Here is a 20,467-nt window from a genome sequence, read left to right as displayed (position 1 = left end):
TCTCAGTTTCTTCATTTGCAAAAATGATTAGATAACCTTGATGGTCTTTTCTAGCTCTATATCTACAACTTTATGATTCGATTTAAGATTAATCTCCTGGAATATCTGATTGCTAAATTCACAACTATGTTACATTTGTTAAGTTCAAAAATACAGTCTTTAGGAATTGATTTGCCAGCATTGAGGCATGTCAGAGACTTAATTGCATTTGTTTGTCTCCAATAACTCTCTGTTATTTTTAAGCATTTAGGGGAAGAATTGAAAGATGTGGATCAAAAAGCTGAACTGTTGTACTTGGGGGCACAGTTTTAACCCTATTTACCACTGAAGACTGAGCCTTTAAGATCATTATCCCCATTCTGCCCAACAGATAAAAAACCTTTGACTGAGTATGTACAACACACAAGTATCCAGATGAAAAGTGGAAAAATCAGTCAAGGAATAGGGAGTCACACATTCATGGAGTTTTTTTTAATCAGCTGAATTTTCCTCTTTGAGGGGAACACTGAGTTTGATGCCAACTTAATTCAAGCTCATTTTTTATTGCTTCTGCTAAGAATAATGTGGTTTTATTGATCTTAGTGGCAAGGATTTCATAATTGGATTAAAATAAAAGTAACTCCAGTGTAAAACAGTTAATTGTCTAGGCGCCCTAAACTTCCTCTCTTCTAATCCCATTCTTTCCTTGCTTGGCCTATTGATGACCCATAAGAATAGAAATCTAAGCTGTTGCTGATGTGGTTACCTCTCAGGTTTTAGTCTTTTGCTATATAGGGTGATCCTAAGTAGTGGTAATCCTAATTAAGGTACTATCCAGGCTCAAATTTACAACCAAACCAACCAGTTTTACAACTCAAAGGAATTTAATCTGGCCCCAGAAATGCAGCTGAAAAACACAAAAGAATGAAAAAGCTGGTAACCCCACTCTAGCTCTAACAAGCAATGTATACAATTCTCATACAAACCATAGAAAAAATTGTAAAAGTTCAAGGATGAAATAAAATAGAAAATCCTGAGAAAGGGCAAGGAGTTAATTCATTGTAAATGAACAAATCTGAAAACTTCCTGTGAAAGTAGGTATCTTCAATGGTTGTAAGACATAGCCCAGTACTCAAGTGAAACAGTAAACATGGAAATATTCAGAAACTGCTCATGTCAAACATGATGAATAATCAGTCCCAACTTGCTGATATACATCACTAAAGGATTAATCATATGTATACCCAGAGGGATATCTTTACCTTTTGTGGATAGAATACAGATGGTAAAGGACTACCAAAATTGTCACATATTCAGAAGAAATAGTCAATGGATTCATATCACACACACACACACACACACACGCACACACTTACACCCCAATTTGCCAAAAATAGCAAGGGTCAGCTCCACAAGGAAAAACATTCTAAGCAGAGTTTGAATTTGATTTATGCCAAGGTTGTTTTTTGTTTATAAGTCATTTAACTTCTGTGCCTCAGTTTTTTCATCTGTTAGATGAAGAGTTCAGACTAGATAGCCTCCAAGGTCTCTTCTCAATCTCAGTCTCAATCTCTGATCTATGATGTATGATCTATGGTTGAGGCAATATCTGGTTTTGCCCTTAGCCAGAACTACACTGGTCTTCTTCCACTTACCTGTGATCAGCACAGCTCTCCCATCCACAGGTAACATTTCTTGACTGGTTGAGTAAGCCAAAGAGATGCAACATGCCAAGGAGAACAGAGTCCAGGCCCAGAAGACTGAGAGGCTGGAAAAGCAATAGGCTCCCCATAGACAGATCAGAGCTGAGTGACAGAGCACCACCGGCGAGCTCATGGTTCTGCTCTGGCTTTTCTTGAATTTGTACAGAGCTGTTCCTCCTAGCACCAAAGGGAGCAACCCAGCTTCCCAAGAGAAAGGAGTCATCTTCAAAGCCTGGAGGTCATACGTGTCTGTGTGTGTACAGAAGCTTCACGCACCTAAGGCAGTCTACGCAATGTGAACAGAGGTGAAGGCAGGGCAAAAAAAAAAAAAAAGCACACCTTGAATGGGCATGGTCTGAGCCAAATCACAAAGGTGCATGTTTCAAGTGGGTTATCTAAGCTCCTGTCTACTGGGATACAAAGGCCAGGGTACTATTTCCTCTTCCCCTACTCTGCTCCTTCCAGCTCCACTTTTAGAGGGATAACCCTAGCTGGATAATGATTGACAGAGTCAGCCCTAAACAGTAACAAGCCCTAACCTGGGAAGAAATAAGGCTATTACACTTTCCATCATGGGTTCATAGGTCCATGGGACCTCAGTCTTTAAGTTACCTTGGCAAGCCTCCATTCCAACCTCCCTCATTTTACAATCAAAGAAACTGAGGCTTAGAGAGAAGAAAGGGGTTAGTCAAGGTGACATAGGTCAAAAATGGCAGGGATAGGATTCATGTCTTACCACAAATAAATAGGGAACAAAAATAATAATAGTAGCAACTGACATTTAGATGGCACTTTAAAGCTATAAAGTCCTTTACATAATATTATTTCATTTAAGCCTCCTTACAACACTGTGAGGTGAATAGGGCACACCACTTTTACAAGTAAGGAAAATGACTCCTGAAGGTGATTTGCTCATGGTCATGTAGATATTAAAGGTAGGATCTGAACTTAGATTCACTGGACTCAAAGTCCAGTATTCTTTCTACTACACTATGAGTTTATCAAGATCCCAGTTTGGATGAGATTATTTCACTACGTAACAAAGTTTCCTTCCTTAGCAATGCTTTCCTGTTGGACAGCTAAAAGACAAATATAAATCCTAATAGTAATAATAATAATAATAACTTCTTTCACTTGTAAATCATTTTAAAGTTTTTCCTCTTACAGATACGGTCTTATATGATTCTCACAACAAGCATATGAAACAGATAACAAGAGGATCATTTCCCCCATTTTACTGTAAGGGCAAGCAAAGTAGAATCTTTTGCTGTTTTTGTTTTAGTATAATCAAGAAGTATAATGTCTCTATTTGTTCCAGGATCCATTGCAAGGCCAAGGATCCTGGAAAGGTGGAGGGTGATGACAAGCAAAGTGGGATCTTTTGCTATTTATGTTTTAGTATAATCCAGCGCCTCTGATTGAAACTTATCTTTATCAACCAAGGGTCTAGGAGTAAAGTACAGAAACAAGAGCTTCTTTAACTAGAAGCAGTATATATAAAAAGGTATAAATACTCTGAGAAGAGGTTTTACTTTGAGGCTTAGTTTTTGGAAGAAACTTTGTGTGCCAGATGAGACTCTGGGAAGCTGCTAAGGAGCCCCCCAGCTTTGAAAACCCAAATGTTGATACTTCCCTCTCTGGTAAATACGGTCAGACAGTCGGATCTGTCTGTTGATCTATGGTGTATGTATTGTTTATGTCAGACATTTGGAAGCATGTCTGTTGACCTTTGATTTCTCTGTTTTTTCTCTGAAGTTCAAGGTGCTGACTTTTCCCCCTGAACTAAGTGAATGACACATTTACTTCATTGGGCTTACTGACTGAAAGTGTTTATTTGAACAGATGAGACTCTGGGAAGCCACTAAGGAGCCCCCGGCTTTGAAAATCCAGATGTTGACGCTTCCTTCTCTGGTAACTATGGTCATAAAGTTAGAGCAGTTTGTTAATTTGTGATATATATACTGATTATAGTCAGACAGTTGGAAGCCATGGCTGTTGACCTTTGATTTCTCTGTATTTTCTCTGAAGTTCAGGGTGCTGACTTTTTCCCCTAAACTAAGTGAATGATACATGTGCTTGATTAAAGTGATTGTTAACCCCTCAAAAGTTGCCTTTCCTTTTAGAAAAGCAGATCAAAGAACCTGTGATAGCAGCCCCCCACCCCACCCCCCCAGCCCCCCCACCCCACCCCGTGTATGTTGAGGGTACTTACTGATACATTTACAGAGGAGGAAACTAAGATTCAAGTCGAAGAAGTAATTTGCCTGCAGTCATAGTGTTGGCAAGTGACTAAGTGAGAACTAGAATCCAGATATTCTGGTTTCAACTCCAGAGTTTTTTCTTCTACCCCAAATTGCCTGTCTTTCAAAGGTATATACTCCTCTAATGATATCTGACACGCAAGATGGAGGAAATTCTTTCTCAAGACTCCAGTAAAGCAGGACCTCACAGTACTTTAGATACTACATCCTCCTGTTTTTTAGACATGACATCATTTTATGAAGGTTTGAGAAGAAGGATCAGAGAAAACCATCCATAGCACTTTCCTGCCTAAACAAAATGAATTTAAATTCTATTTATTAATTTAATAGCTCTGCCCTTCATTAACCAAACAGAATTATGATGGGACTCCACAGGTGATAGCTCAGTCATGGATTCTTCTGTATCCCATTAAAAAAAAGCTTTCCAGGAAAAAAAGGGTCTGCCTGAATGTGAAACAAGAAACAGGCCTGGACTAGCATGGATTGCTAAATGCTATTATTTCTTTTATCTTCCAGTTTTTATAACACACACAAGTGAACGGGGTCTGGAGTTAGAAAACCTAGTTCTGTCATTTTATGAATTGTGATCTTAAGCAAGCAATAATGTCATTGGGTCTCAGTGTTTTCATCTGTAAAAGGTGGAGGTTGGATTCCATAACCTCTAAATTCCCATCCAATTCTAAATCTCTCATCCAATAACCATTCTTATGATTTAGAAAAAAAAGTAAATCTCCTTCTGTGCATCAAAAAACAGTTCAGCTTCTTTGGTGACTATATCAATTTAGAACTGTTGACGAGAGAGAGATGGGACAGCTGATTCAAATATGAAAGAATTGACTTAGACCTTCTCTGTAGCCATTGGGAGCTTTATTGATGCAAAAGCACAGGGCCTCAGATTTAGCAAGAAGCTAAAGAAATGCAGTGATATAAGAAAAGGACCAGATTTATATAGGATGATTTTAGGGTTTCCTTATGGGGGTTGAAGGTCTAGGGTAAGTCTTGCAAGATAATAAGAAAGTCTTGCAAGGGGGAAGGGGGGGTGGGGCGCGAAGCCAAGATGGCACAGTAGAAGGACAGACCTGCACTAGCTCTCCCCCAATAGCCTATAAAATACCTGTAAAAAATGACTCTAAACAAATTCTAAAGCAGCAGAAACCACAAAATGACAGAGTGAAAGAGGTTTCCACCCAAGACAGCCTGGAAGGTCAACAGGAAAAGTCTATTGTACTGGGCTCAGAGTGGAGCACAGCACAGCCCTAGCCATGTAGCAAGGACAGGACATGAACAGGCTTCAGAGTGCAGAATCATATATATGTGTGTGTGTGTGTGTATGTGTGTGTGTATACATATATACATATACGTATGTATATATATACATATGTATATATACATATACATGAGGTGTGTATGGGTATGTTTATATGTATATATTATATGTGTAAGTATGTATATGTACATGGGTATATTGTATATATATGTAGAAACATATATGTATATATACACATATATATACATAGACAGAGGGTATAGGGTGAGCTGAATATGAAGGAAGAATACCTAAAAAAAATAAAATATACTGTGGAATGGAATGTACTAAGACTAAAAGAAAGGGAGAGGTAGAATGTCAGGAATCATGTCACATGCAAGAGGGAAGAAAGAGCTTTTACAATGGAGGGGAAGGTGGGGGACATGAAAGGAAGTAATTGAGCCTTACTTTCATGGGATTTGGCTTAAGGAGGGAATAATATACACTCAATTGGATATGGAAATCTATTTTACCCTGCAGGAAGGGAGGGGAGAAGGAGATAGGAGAGGGAAGGCAATAGAAGGAACAGCAAATTGGGGAAAGAGATAATCAGAAGCAAACACTATTGTGGGAGGACAGGTCAAGGGAAAGAATGGAAAAATGAAGGGCAGGATAGGACAGAGGGAAATGTGGTTAGTCTTTTACAACATAACTATTATGGAAGTGCTTTGCATTGTTACACATGTATGACCTACATTGAATTGCCTGTTTTCTCAATGAGGGTGGATGGGGAGTGAGGGAAAGAATATGGTAGTCAAAACTTTAAGAATGAATGTTAAAAATTGTTTTAGCATGAAGCTAATGGGGTATAAAAATCTATTTTTCCCTACAAGAAAATATAGGGGAAAGGGCATGGAAGAAGAGTGAGAAATAGAAGGGAGGACAGACTAGAGGAAGGGGTGCATGGGGTGCATGCTGTCCTAGGATGGAGGGTGGAGAGAGATGGAGAGAAATTTTTGAAATCAAATTCTTGTGGAAGTGGATGTTGAGAACTGAAAAATAAATAAATTATATATTAAAAAAAAGTCATGCAAGATAAAGACACAGGATGAGAAAGATGAATGCACAAGATAAGGGAGATAAGGAAATCCCATTTCCCAGAATGGGGGATGGGAACAAAGAATTTTATGGTCCAGGACAAGGGGAAGTTTTGTGGTAAGGGGAGACTTTAGGGTGCCTTCAGATTAGAAAATAATCCAAGGGCTTCACAAAGCCAATCCTTAATATTATTTTTAACTCAAATCACTGTTTTATCCACATCATTTCCCCACTCAAGTGCTAGGTAGGAGAATTCTTTCAGGGAAAAAGGGCAAAGGCCATTGTATTCCATTGCTGCTTCCTGCTGAACAGGGGCAAAGAGTCCACTTCAGAGGCCAGAATAGGTTGGAGGGGAGGGATGATCAATGTGGGGTGCAGAATGTGGTGCTAACTGAATCCAATGTGCAGAAAGGTAAACCACTCTGGGTTATCAAGGGAAGGGGTTAGTATCTTAAAAGTTACTGTGGGCAAGAAGACACAAAGCAAGCAAGGTTAAACAAGCATAGGCCAGGTATAAGAGCAATTAAAATGACCAATAACAAGATTGGAATGGAGAAAAGAAGGGAGGTAGGGGGAGATATCAGGTTGGAGTCTTGCATCCAAGAAGCCACCTGTAAAATACTCTGAGTGCTCAAAGGAAAAATTCCATGCAGATCTTCAGGAAACAAGGGGAAAGTTATGGGGAGTAAGCTAGCATTCTGGGCATGATGGTGACATACCCAGCAATCATGTACTCCACCCTACCCCACAGAGTTCCCTATTTGAGTTAAGGTATTAGACTTCCAGTCCCAAGGAAGCAGGTCTAACCCTAGGCACAGGGTGAGAATCAGGAATCAGGGGGCTAGAAACAGAAGTGGTTCAAGGTGGTGCCCAGAAAACAGCATAGCTAGAAAGCACATAGTCCAATCTGCACCAGGGAGGAGCTTCAATGCATAGTCTTCTTTTATCACTTTTCTGGCTAGTCACACCTTGCATCTTATCTCACATCTCACAACCCGCCTCCTGCTTGCTGTCTTCCTCAGTACTCTGGTCTGCCTCACCATCCTCACAAATGCTTTTGGGAAAGAAACAAAGGAACTGTCCCTGCCTGAGTGGGGGTGGGGAGGAGAGTAAAATGAATCTGAAACAGCCTCCAGGGGATGAAGAGATGTAGAATAGGAATCCTGGTCGCATGACCACCTGCAGATGGACAACGTAGTCTAGGAGATACAAATCTGACAAACAAGTTCAATATGCAGACTGTAAATAGAGGGAGCATTAAAGGTGATGTCAGAAAAGAAGAAAAACAAAGAAAGAAACCAAGAGCCCCGAGATACTATTATTTACTTTTGACATACAGAATTTTCTGATCTTATTATTTTCTCAAAAGTTTCCCCTCTAATTCCACTTCCTTTAGGAGGATCAGATGCTATTGAGGATCCAACTCTATACATGTAAATATAAGTAAACACTTTGCGGGTAGAAGCTTTCTACCTTTGAGTTTGATAGTTACACAAATGAAGTTACTTAGAAGAGACTGACTTTCACTCCAGTTACATAAGACTTGGGAAGATCCATAAGTAATTAATTCCAAAACAGTACATATCAGTCAGTTGCTTATAATAAAACATATTTGTGCCACAGAACACAGAGTATGAACAGATATTATTTCCACAATAGTTACAAGCTTTGAATAAAGCTTTTCCATTAATACAAAAATATTCCATGTTACCTCCCTCTAAGAAAATTGTACTGAAATTCTTTTCCTCAAACTGAAGATGTTTCTGATTTAGTTTCAGTAATTAATAAAATAGCAGGTAGGTCCCTTAATCAGTTGTACCAAAACTCAATTATTCTAACATCATTTTAAAACATATAAGGACCTTATTCCATACAGACATATATCTAGTAACAGGCAAATGACTAGGTCAAATGCCCAGTTACTATGTTGTTTAAGGTATAAAAACAAATGTAATCTTAGGCTAAACAGGCCAGATCTTAAAGAGAAAGAGGGAAGGGGGTTTTACTCTAACAAGCAGAGTGAAAGAAATAGAAATATCCATTCTAAATGCAAAATTTGTGATTCTCACTGGGTGCAGGGAAGGACAGGATTTTAGTCAATCATGTAAGTCTGTTATCAGGTATAAGCTAGACTTATTCATTGCTTGAATGACTGCAAAAACTTAATCTTACCCCTATTGGCTTTCCATGGTGCTTCTTCATTGACTCAGCCAGATAGGAACTCCTTTGCCCTGAAGCAATCTTTACTTCTGACATCTGGCTAAAGCTTCCCCAGCTGCTACAGAGACAGGATAAAGTTCAGAGAAAGAACTTTCCCATTGCCACCACGTCTCCAAGTCCTTCTCTCTCTCTCCCTGACCTCCATCATCAAAATCTTCACAGAACCTTTCCAAAATTCTTTAAGAGAAGAAACTTTCATTTTTGTCTTTTATCCCCAGTAGCTAACATGGTGCCTGACACATGGTAGGTGCTTAATAAATGCTTGTTGGTTGATTGAGTGATCATATTCACTCCACAAGTATATCAATCCAACTGAATTTCATTCCAAGGATGTTCAATAGTTGCCTTTCTCCTGATGTCTCACTCTAAGCAGAAAATGTAGCCACACATTCATCTTGTACATACAGGAACATAGTCACTTTTAAAGTATAAAACCCAATGTTTGCCAAGTACTGGCCAATACTATGTTAGGAAATCAACAATTTACCAATTAAACACATACTTTTGTGGAAACTGGTTCATATAAGCGTTGAATATGAACATTTGTAGCACACATCAAAGTTCATATGAAATTTTTTTATTTGAAAACTCATTTAATGTTTTGCTCCTCAAAACAAAAAGCTTTCTCTGTCCCTACTCTGTTATGAATTTTAGTACTAAAGGATAGGAAAGGGGTGGGAGGGCTCCAGTTTCCTCTTCCAAGTAGAGACAGACTGGAGGGAAGCATTCCTAAGGCTGAGAAATCCAGCCCAACCCCTCAAAGGCACTAGATTAAAGAAGAAGCCCAGAGCATTAAAAACCTATCATTTTTAACCACTTTTCTCCTGATTGTTAGCCTTAAATAGGCACATGTAAGCTCTACACAGAGTAAGACAAGACCGTAATAGCTCAGCTCACTTGAGAGCTGTTTGAAACATAGGTTCATATATTCACACCTGAAAGGGAATTTTGAAATCATTGAGTCTAATTCCATCATTTAACATATTAGGAAACTAGGACCAGAGGGGTGTAGTGACTGGTTCAAGGTCACATAGCTACTAAATATCTGAGGTAGGATTTGACCTATGACTTCCTAACTCCACATCCAGCACTCTCCATCTGTGAACTTCTCTTTTCAGATACTCTGGTCCCCAAATCACCTCAGAATAGGCCAGGCACATGCCTGAGAAACCAAAGGAAGTGTCAGTTCACTTGGTTTCCAGGTCATGAGACCTAGACTGAAAGAATAGACCTATGGTTGAGACTGACTATCTAAAACCTAGAGAAGTCCACATGTCATTTGCTTGCTTCCCTTGTTGATTATTATCTACTCACCTATGACTTGGCAAATAAAGATCATTAGCTTAATTTTACTTACCCTATCCCTATTTTAATGTTTATTAAACCTTAGAGAGTTAACTGAAGCACCAAGAGGTTAAGTGACTTGTCTGGATGTGTGAGAAGTGGGAGCTGAACCTTCTCTATCCTCTTCCTCTTTATCCACAACACCATGCTATCTAAGAATATAAGTTGTAGAACAGATGCCAATCTGCGCCCATCTTTACCAGGAGCTCCCTATAACAATGAAATCACAAGGCTGGTAAAAAAAATGACCAATTTTGATGATAACTCGTATACTTGTTTTATATTAATACCTGGTCCTAATGCTACTCCTAGTCTCTGTGAATAAGAAAATTTAAGCTATACTACAACTAGCTGAGCTAAAAAACAACACTGTTACCCGAAAAAGTACTGGCCTTGAAGGCATAAGGTTTAGATTCTAGCTCCAGCTTTATCACTAACTTGCCATAAGACATTGGGGCAAGTTATTTCCCTACACCGAGTCTCAACCTCCTACCCTACAAAATGATGAATTGGACTTGCCCCTTTCAGCTCACTGATTTTATAATTCCCTTCCAACTGTAAAGTGCTGTGATCTACAAAGCACTTCTATTCAAAAGTTAAGCAGTAATACTCTATGGCAAGCCATGTAGATAATTTGATGAGTCTTTAAGGTGCATGTCTCGCTGTCTAAAAGACTCAGTCAAAATAAACAAAGACTGGCAAAATTAATAATAATGTTCCTTGTTAATCACAAGCAGCGCTTGTGATAGGTCACCCTTCCTCTCATATATGGGGCCACCATATGATATGCTAATTTAAAGGCACTTCATGTGTCCATATCTACTCAGAATCATAATTCATGAGCCCCCCCAACAATGTTTGCTCTTACTAATTAGCCAATGAGACATTCAATTCAAACCAAAACATCAGAACAAGAACAGTACCAGTAGAATGCTTCCTCCATAAACCTGGGGCACACTCACTCTCCAAGAAATAACCACATCATCAGTGGGAACAGAGGACATACCCAGGGAATGCTCATGGGAAGGAAGACATGTAGGGAACTTGTATGAAAGGAGAGACAATATATGTGATGAGACTACATGCATGCCAGGAGGAAATTCTACTTCTATTTGTGATAGGACAGTCTTCTAAAACTGACTTCAAAAAAGTCAAGTCTCTGTGATGGACTGAGTGTGTTGTTCCTCAAGCATATCCTATGTCCTACTTCTACAGTAAGACCATACTGATTCTCATGCTGAGTCTTTTTCAAATGATCCTCTCACTCTTCAAGCAACAGAGAGTCGTCAAAGGTGAATCTTTGTGGATACGCTCTAGAGTTAGGAGACTCATACTCTTGTGATACTCTGGATCCTCTTCTTCATACCACTTGATTCTAGTTTCTCATAAGTTTCTACATAAAAGTCATGAATGGATATGGTACCTAAATGTCATGTTCTAGGTCTCTTCCTACAGTATTTATCTAAAACCTGGTGTAGGCTAGAGTTGGTCCCAATCACTGCTGATGCACCCAGATATATTTGTGGTATTTTGACACACCATAGGCAAGGAGTCCACTTTCTCACTGTGGCTCGGCTCATGACTTGTTTAGAAAACTTCAAATTTATACAAATTCAGCCTAAATATGGGTAGACCAACTCAATGCACAGAGACCTAGCCCCTCATATGTCATCAACAGTAATATTTGGAAAATATTTCCTAGATGACTAGAATATAATGGCTGGGAAGGTGACCCAGCAATTGGGTTAAACATCTATCCAAAGGTGATCTTCCGTCCAACACAAGACCACATTATGTACATTCATTTCCCACAGACACTCTGCATGAGGTTCAGGTGAAAAGGATTCGTTAGTATTTAGTGGTATGGTCAAGCTTAGACTTATTTTCTGGAATGAGCTCTGTCTATAACTTCTTCCTCACTTACCAAAGTTATTCTGCTTCCATCTATTTTCCGGTAAACCAATGCCTAACTCTCCTCTTGAATGTACCATATTATGTGAGTTGACATTAGGACCCTTGTGATTCAACAAACCAGCAGTCATTTATAACAATTTTATCCCATCTTTTTGTCTCCATTGCTCCTTTGGCTACCAGGTTCTTAGATCATAAAATCCAGTACCTTTTCCTCTTCTTGCTAGTAGGTAATGAAAAATTAAACATAGACTTGCTGAATAAAATTTGCCCTGCCAAACTGAACACATTCCAACCTGGTGACTTCAGGGTCCACTGATTTTGAACCAAATATAAGACCAAATGTAGGTCCCTTTTGATTTTCTATCCTTCTATCCCATTCCTCCACATCTGTCTCTACCTCCATAGTGAATTGTTCTATGAAGGACATATTATCATGGATAACCCTGGAGAAAGAGAAGCTATTGGAATAGAAAGAGCTAAATATAATGACTGAATTTCCTCTGAACTTCCCATTGTGTGGAGCTAACTATCTCAAACGAAAAAGTTCCTCAGTAAAAGACCTACTATACATCCCTTTGGGGAAAAGCTTTAGCGTCCTTAACACAGAGACCAAAAGTGTAAGTATATCCTCTTTGGGAGGAAAAAAGTCTTAATACCTCTACAAAGTAGCTTGTGGAAAAATCCTTAGCTGCTTTTTATTTTCCCTAGCATAAGGAAAATCAGTTAGTTTTCAAACCTTCAGTAAGTGTTGATTTTCTTTCCAGAATAAGATACTACCTCTAGAGGCCAAAAGCTTAACTGAACAGCCAGCTAGTTAGGTAGTGCTTGAAGATGCTATCTGATCTTTTAACCTTCTTTTGCATTAAAGGTCAAGGTTAGAAATGCCTGTGTTTCATGTTTAATATGCAATTACCAAACTGAACCCCTTCTGGATCCTTTTAGAGGCTTCCATTTCAGCAAGTTGATGACAACTATTTTGGTCTGAGTCCTTCCCTCCACCTCCAGTTTTATCAACGCTGACTTTCTTTTTTTATCTTTCATGTAAATGGACAGGAGAAAGGAAAAAGAATAAAACTCCCTAGATGGAGTCACTTTGAGGAATTGTCTTCTTCCTCAGTTTTTTCTCCAAATTTTTGTCTTTTATTATAAACATGGAACCAGTAAAAGATTTGAATTGCCATATATGTATATATATCTACAGACACACACCATAGGACGCCTATAAAATTTAGAGTAGGAGACCTTCCTTTTTTAAGAACATAGAGACCAAATATAAAGCCAGTCCTTAAATGTCTGAAAGCCAGTCATTTAACCGAAAAGAGAGCAAAGGTAGAATTTTACTGAAATTGCCATTAAAAAGTAACAATTTTATTGAATTTCTTCCTTCAACATGATTGGAAAATTTATTCAAATATTTACTCAGTCCCTCTTTGCTCCCAGTGTTATGGTAGGCAATTATAATGAAAAAAGGTGCATAGAATCATAGATGCAGAGCTAGAAGGAAGAGTACAGCTTATCTAAAGTCAATCCCATCATTTTATAGATGAAGAAACTGAGGCCCAAAAAGACAAAAGAATTTTTAAATCAATTGACAAACATTTATGAAAAGACTACTCTGTGCCAGTCACCGTGCTAGCCATTGGAGAGACAAATGAAAGAGTGATACTGTCCCTACTTGCGAAGAGCTTACATTCTACTCTGTGACTTTCCCAAGGTCACAAAGGTGACAGAGCTAGGATTTCAATTCAGATTCTTTGACTCTAGGTCCACTGCATTCTTCTGCCTTTCATAAAAGACAAACTCATAAAGCCATTTTTGCCTTCTATGGAAGCAAAGTGAAGACATTGGATTCATTTTCAAACATCTTGCTTCTGGACTTATTTCATTCCTCTTTCACCATGAGATTCCACCTGGAAATAATATAAAACTATCCAACAGGCAAAAGGTATAACAAAGGCTAGGTTTCTGTGGAGGGTGGAGGAGGCAGATAGATACAGAAGAAAGGTATAGGATTCATGATAACCTGAAAGAGTCTGCTTACTATGCTACCTTTCAGAAAAACAGGAACACTTTGCCAATTGTTCAAAAATCTTTCCACATTTGGACAATCTTTCCATAGCTGCCCAAGTCAGTCTATCAGCACAGGAAATAGATTCCCTCCTTGTGGTTGCATCTATTTTTTGATGTGATAGGAAAACACAAAGCAGAGATCATTTGATTCTGTAAGTTCAGAAAAGCATGTATTAAGTATCCATTATGGGCCAGGCTCTGGGCTACAAAGATAAAAGCAAAAACAAATAAACCAAAAAACTAAACAGTCTCAGATGAACAGTTTGGGACTAAACAGTCACTGAACAGATAAACTCTACAAGAATTGCTCCTAAGGACTGACTCTGTTAAATGTCCCTCACATATACAGAACTGGTTGCGTTTTCAAAGTCTTAACAGGCAAAGGCTGTTCAACCAACTAAGAGATAGCCACCCTATAATCCATTATATTGATGAAGGAACCTTCCCCCACATAACGGTAACATTTGATTTTCCTTCAGGCTATCATACTTCAGGGTTCTTGATTTTTGTAGGCCATTGAATCAAATTTTCTTCTGTTTTGTAGAGAGTGTGCACCTTCAAAGTCATTTAAAAGTTCTTTCCCAAGAATGCAATGACCTTTATATTCTTCAATGATTCCGCACAGTATTAAAATTTCTTTAGAAAATTTGCTAGTTGCATCACTGGCCCAAATTCTAAAGAACCATTTTTTAATTTCATTTTTAATTTATGGAATAAAGCAAGGACTTCCATGACATAATACAATAAAAAAGATAATTGTACATGAAATTGCAAATCTACGATGCACAACTTGTTATTCCTTTCAAATATACAACAAAATTATCAGGTAAATTTCTTTTTTTCTCCCCCCACCAGTCCTAGAGATGGCTACCATTAGACACAAACAGGTGTGTATATATGTACATATATATATATATGTATATATACACATATATCTGTATGTATATGTATGTGTAAAATTATTTTATACATATTTCTATTTATCAGTTCTTACTCTGGATGCAGATAGCATCTTTCTTCATATGCCCATTATAGTTAATTTGGGTATGTATAATAGACAAAATAACATTCACCCAAAGTCATTCTTAAAACAATATTGCTGTTACTATATATATATATTTTTTGGTTTTGCTTATTTCACTCTTCATTATTTTATGCAAGTCTTTCCATGCTTTTCCAAAATCACTGAGCTCATCATTTCTTACAGCACAGCAGTATTCCATCATAATCATATACCACAACTTGTTCAGCCATTCTCCAATTGATGGGCATCCCTGCAATATCCAGTTCTTTGCCACCACAAAGAGAGCTCCTATAAACATTTTAGAACAAATAGGTTCTTTTCCTTTATCCCTAATCATCTTTGTAAATAGACAAATTATTGTTGGGTCAAAAGATATAGGTAGTTTAATAACTCTTTGGGCATAATTCCAGATTGCTCTTCAAAATGGATTATTTTACAATTATGCATTAGTGTCCCAATTTTTCCACATCTTCTTCAAAATTTGTCACTTTCCCCTTCTATCATTTTAGCCACTCTGGTAGGTATAAAATGACATCTCAAGGTTGTTTTAATCTGCATTTTTCTAATCAATAATAATTTAGAACTTTTTTATATGACAACAAATTGTTTTGATTTCTTCATTGGAAACCACCTGTTCATATCCTTTGACCATTTATCAAATGGGGAATAACTCATATTCTTAAAGATTTGACAAAGTTTTATATATATTTTAGATATTAGAACTTTATCTGATAAACTGCTTATAAAAATTTTGCGAATTTTCTGTTTTCCTTCTAATCTTGGCTGTATTTGCTTTATTTGTACAAAAACTTTTTAATTTAATGTAATCAAAATTATCCATTTTATACCTAACTTTGGTCTCTATTTCTTGTCTATTCATAAAGTGTTCACCTATCAATAAATCTGATAAGTAATATATTCTATGTTATTCTAATATTCTCATAAAAAACCAATACAAGAAGCTACTCACCAAAATCTATTCTCTTCTTTGATTTTAAAAAACAACTTTTAAAAGGCAATGATCTTTATTCAAAGCCTCTGTTTTGCATGCATATACTACAAAGAATAAATTTTGAAGTTCATTCACATTTTTTGTCTACAATGAAGTTACCTCATTTGTATAAACACACAAGGGACTGATATATTCAAACCCTTCAAACTCTGGCTGGTCTATTCTTTTTTATCATATTGCTGATATCTAGGGCTAATTGCATTGAAGTGAGCTGTGCATTGAAATTAGCCAGATTGTAGTTATCCATTATCTATCTGAGGGTGAAATGGAGAGAGAGCCTCCTTCTTCTCCTGTAGATTATGGAAGAACATGTGAGACTTGCTATCTAAAAATATTCCATTTGTGATTGACAACCAAGCCTCTCTTTCAGATCCTTGTTTTAAAATCCCTTTTACGTGTTGGAAGACTTTAACAGAGGGAAATCTGATGATTCAAACTGACTGCTCAAGGGTAGCTTGGAAGGGGAAATCTTTGGTGTTCATAACCAGATTGTCTGTAATTAAATCAAATGAAGATTTTCCTACCATCACCTCAAGCATCAGGATCCCAAGGGCCTATAAACATGAACTGATCCTGTATTCTTCTTCCTTTAGGATTTCTGATGTAATGTAATTTGATGTCCCATAGAAAGTGTTAGTGAGTCACAAGAGTCCAAAACTTTCCCAAGTCCAAAAATTTCCCTATAATCTTTTCTTTTGACATCACCTTTGGCAGCAAAGAATGTATTTCCTAGTTTTAAGTCTCAGCGGATAAGTCCTCATTTCATCAACATAAAATCTGATATGTTCTTCCAGAAGCTTTCTTTGCCTTTGCCTATGACACATGAGATCCCTTTCATTCATATGCCCTATGACAAAGAACAATGGACTTGCTGTTTAGAATCAGGAACATAAGCCAATGAGGAATAGGTTACTGGATCAAATACGTGATTCAAATACATGCCTCTAATCCACACACAATCTATTTCTTTATCATTGTGGACCCATTTCGTTTTTATTATTTTCATGGCATGGTCATTCTTTTTTAATGTCGCTGAGAGAAATTTTGTATAACTTCCCCATCCAATAACTCTGCTTAAGTCAAAGGCTTGTAGCCTGAGTTTCTGAGTTATTTTCATTTCTTTTACTTCATCAGTGACTCATTTTATGTCCTCAAAATTTTCTTCAATGCACTTATGTTTCCAGGTTGAGGAAATATAAGCACATGCACCCCTTTCTCCTGAGGAAATGGACTTCATTATTTTATCATCTATTAGAGGTTCAAATGTGCATGCCTTTTTTAGGGAGTATGAGCATATAACAATATTCATAGACCACACTTGTACACTTGTACCAGTAGTTACACCAGATACACTTGAAGCCCTGTCTTGCAAGACCCCAAATCCTTTCATTGTAGCATTCAAGGTATACTATTATGTTGAAGTGTCTGGATTAAAACAGATGCCCATTTACTTGTTAGAGTTTTCTCCATCTTGTGGTGGTGGATAAATTTGGCTTTCCTAGGTCAGATATTCCTGGCTTCTAAAAGAATTCTCGAAAAAACACAGATGACAAGTCCTTCACCTCTATGTTCACAATACTGGCAAAAGCTTCTTTTATTTCCATCTGAGAAGATATGATACAAAGATCCATCTGAAGGTAAAGGGTTACAAAGTTCATCATAGATGGTTGATGAACCTCATCAACCCCAGTACATGATCAGGTGCCAAGGACCTGAAATTCCCAAAAGAGACTTTGATGCCACCAAAAAAAGGAAATACAAAGATCCTATTGGTGGGGCATCCTTTTGTAGGGAGTGATACCCTCCTACCCTAACCTCCTACCTAAAAGATAATAACTGGGTCTATTGGCAGTCCACATAGTATAACATTTTATTATGACATTATTAATATTATACTATATTACAAAGTATGACAATATTATGCAGTTCTACATGTAGAGTAAGGGTCAAACATTCCCTCTTTTTCCTAATAATAATATAGAGGAATTGTAAAATAGTGGATAGAGGATGAGGCTCAGAGACAGGAAAGCGTGAGTTTATTCTGACACATACTGGCTACATGACCCCGGACAACTCATTTAACCTCTTAGTGCCCCAGGAAGCTAAGACTATAATTTGCAGAACACTGCTAATCTACCTTGGTAAGGGAAGTTTCTTCACCAAAAATACATATATACATATATATATATATATACATATACATATATACGTATATATGTGCATATATGCACATATATACGTATATATACATTTATACTACGTACTAGTGTATTATAGGAATCATAACACATGTACAATAATACAAATAAGGAGAATGAAATAAAAATAAATAATATTTAATGTTTTATTGTATTTATTAATGTGTTAAAATTCTGCTTTTGCTAAAATATTATTAATAACACATTCAGTGAGAGCAATGATAGGATACACTTCATTATTTTTAAGAATCGTGGCTTAACACTTTGTGATAGAATATTTTGGAAATGTGGTTCAAAGGCTAGTTTATTTTGATACTAGATGTAAGGAGGGTTTTATAGGTAACATACTTCTTTTGGCTATGAAAGCCTAGTTTTGAATGATTTTACACTATCACTAGCCAATAACTCAAAGGAAAATACAAACTTCTTATGAGGTTCATCATTAATGATAGTAGATATATAGCCATGGTTCAAATAATCTTAATAATTACTCATGTTTTTGTCAGCTCTAATTAGATGTCATTGTTTTTGGCCCCCAATGGGACTGACAAAGAGCTCCTATTCAAATTAGAAGTGTGAGTTCCACCATATTGTACTGTTCACTCTTGCTCACAGTATTAACATTATCTTCAAACTGTGTCTTCTTCACCAGATTCTCTTTGGGTCATTTTGTTGTGAGAGTTAGTTTAGATAATATAATCTGTGACCTGACTTAACTAGGCATACATAAATTGGAATACATTGTAATATACTGAAAAAGAGGAAATGAATGAAGAAGGGTACCACTGTCAATACAATCACATTTGATCCTCAGGACTCCCCATATACTGATACCAAAGTAATGTGTGACCATTTGACCTATACACTGAATGAGAGTGTCAGTGTCAATCTGTATACTAAATATAGATAAAATTTAATTTATTTCTTTTCGTTAGATAAAAGAAATATATTAGAAGTACTAGTATTTTTCCTTCCATATCCAAGTGGATTATCAAGTGTACTCTTTGAAATGCACACACTCTACTTTGGAGACCACAGCCTTCTAAGGATGAATGATAGGTTCTGACCAAATATATACATATACACACCCATACACACACAAACATATACACATATGCATACACACAAATATATACATACATGCATACACACAAATATATATAAATATACATGAACATATATGTATACATATGGATGATGGTTAAGTACTTAGATGAACAGGCACACATTGCTGTCCCTCTTGGCAGCTGGGCACTAGATTATCCCTAAAAAATCTCAAACATATTGGTCCTTATCAGAAGTCCTAGGTTTAAGCTCAGCCATCAAACTTAGTAGCTGTGTAACCTTGAGCCAAGTGTTAAGGACTTGACTTCACTGTAAAATAGAGAGAATAATAATTGCTCACATGGACAGGGTGTTTTAGGGTTTTCAAAATGCTTCTCTCACAATTTCCCATGTGAGGAAGGTAGTGGAAATATACATTTTGAAAATGAAGAAACTGAGATTTTGAGACCTAAGTGAATTGCTTGTGATCCCATACCTAAGAAGTATCTGGGTAGGTATTAAAACCAAGGTATCCTGACTCCAAACTGTACTCCATTGTACCATGCTGCTTCTCAGAAAAATATTTTGTTCAAAAGCATCCTGTAAGGTCTGCATCCTTAAGTCCTACAGAAACTTGAGTTATTATGGTCATGCAACAAGCATTTATTAAGTTCCTACTCTGCACAAAGCATGGTGCTCCTCACTAGGAGAGATACAAAGTTTAGCTAGGATAAAGTCATTGCTCTCATGAAAATTATAGTCTAGTAAAGGGATTAGATACCAACATCCATCATCTGTTCATTCTACAAACTTTTATTAAGAATTTATTTTGTGAGGAGTACTGTGATAAGCAGCAGTTGGATAAGATGAGGCCGCTTTCCTCATGGAGTTCATAGGCTAGTAGAGGGATTAAGGGACAAAAATATAACAAGACACTGGTGGCAATCAACTAGCATTTCTTAAAAGTTTACTATATGCTAGGGAGGGGAAATAAAAAGGCAAAAATTAAACTGTCTCTGCCCTTAAGGAGGACATATTCTATCTATGAGGTGAAATAATATGTATCCATATAAGGGTTCTCCTATGTAATGGCAATCAAATTAGGATTTTTGCTGTTTTTGTTTCAATAAAAGTGTCTCTGATTGAATAATGTGATTAAAGAAGATCTTTCCCACTCATTGACAGGCCTGCCCATTGTGGGAAGTTTGATTAGGGGAGTTGTTTTGTAGGAGGGTGTCAAGTACCTTTTGCTTCTTCTATTGAGGCACTGGGTCAGAGAGTTATGCCCTCTGACTCTAAAAAGTGTATAAATACTCTGAGGGTAAGGTTTTACTTTGGGGCTTAGTTTTTGTAA

The 20,467-nt window shown here is 37.2% G+C and overlaps 1 protein-coding gene across 3 annotated transcripts in view; it reads right to left on the bottom strand.

Annotated features, from left to right (window-relative positions):
- The window catches only part of HSD17B2 (hydroxysteroid 17-beta dehydrogenase 2), a 106,059-nt gene that overhangs the window by 66,356 nt on the left and 19,236 nt on the right, over positions 1-20,467 (bottom strand). For 2 of the 3 annotated variants that reach the window (XM_072634202.1, XM_072634203.1), the window contains exon 1: positions 1,635-2,007. The exons of the other annotated variant lie outside the window; for it this stretch is intronic. In XM_072634202.1, coding sequence (XP_072490303.1) covers positions 1,635-1,905 — 271 coding nt within the window. In that variant the 5' untranslated portion in view covers positions 1,906-2,007. Of the gene's footprint in view, positions 1-1,634; positions 2,008-20,467 lie in introns of those variants that run through there. 3 annotated transcript variants of the gene reach the window in all.

Source organism: Notamacropus eugenii, chromosome 1, assembly GCF_028372415.1.
Source record: "Notamacropus eugenii isolate mMacEug1 chromosome 1, mMacEug1.pri_v2, whole genome shotgun sequence".
Taxonomy (NCBI): domain Eukaryota; kingdom Metazoa; phylum Chordata; class Mammalia; order Diprotodontia; family Macropodidae; genus Notamacropus; species Notamacropus eugenii.
This window is presented reverse-complemented; position numbering and strand designations above follow the sequence as displayed.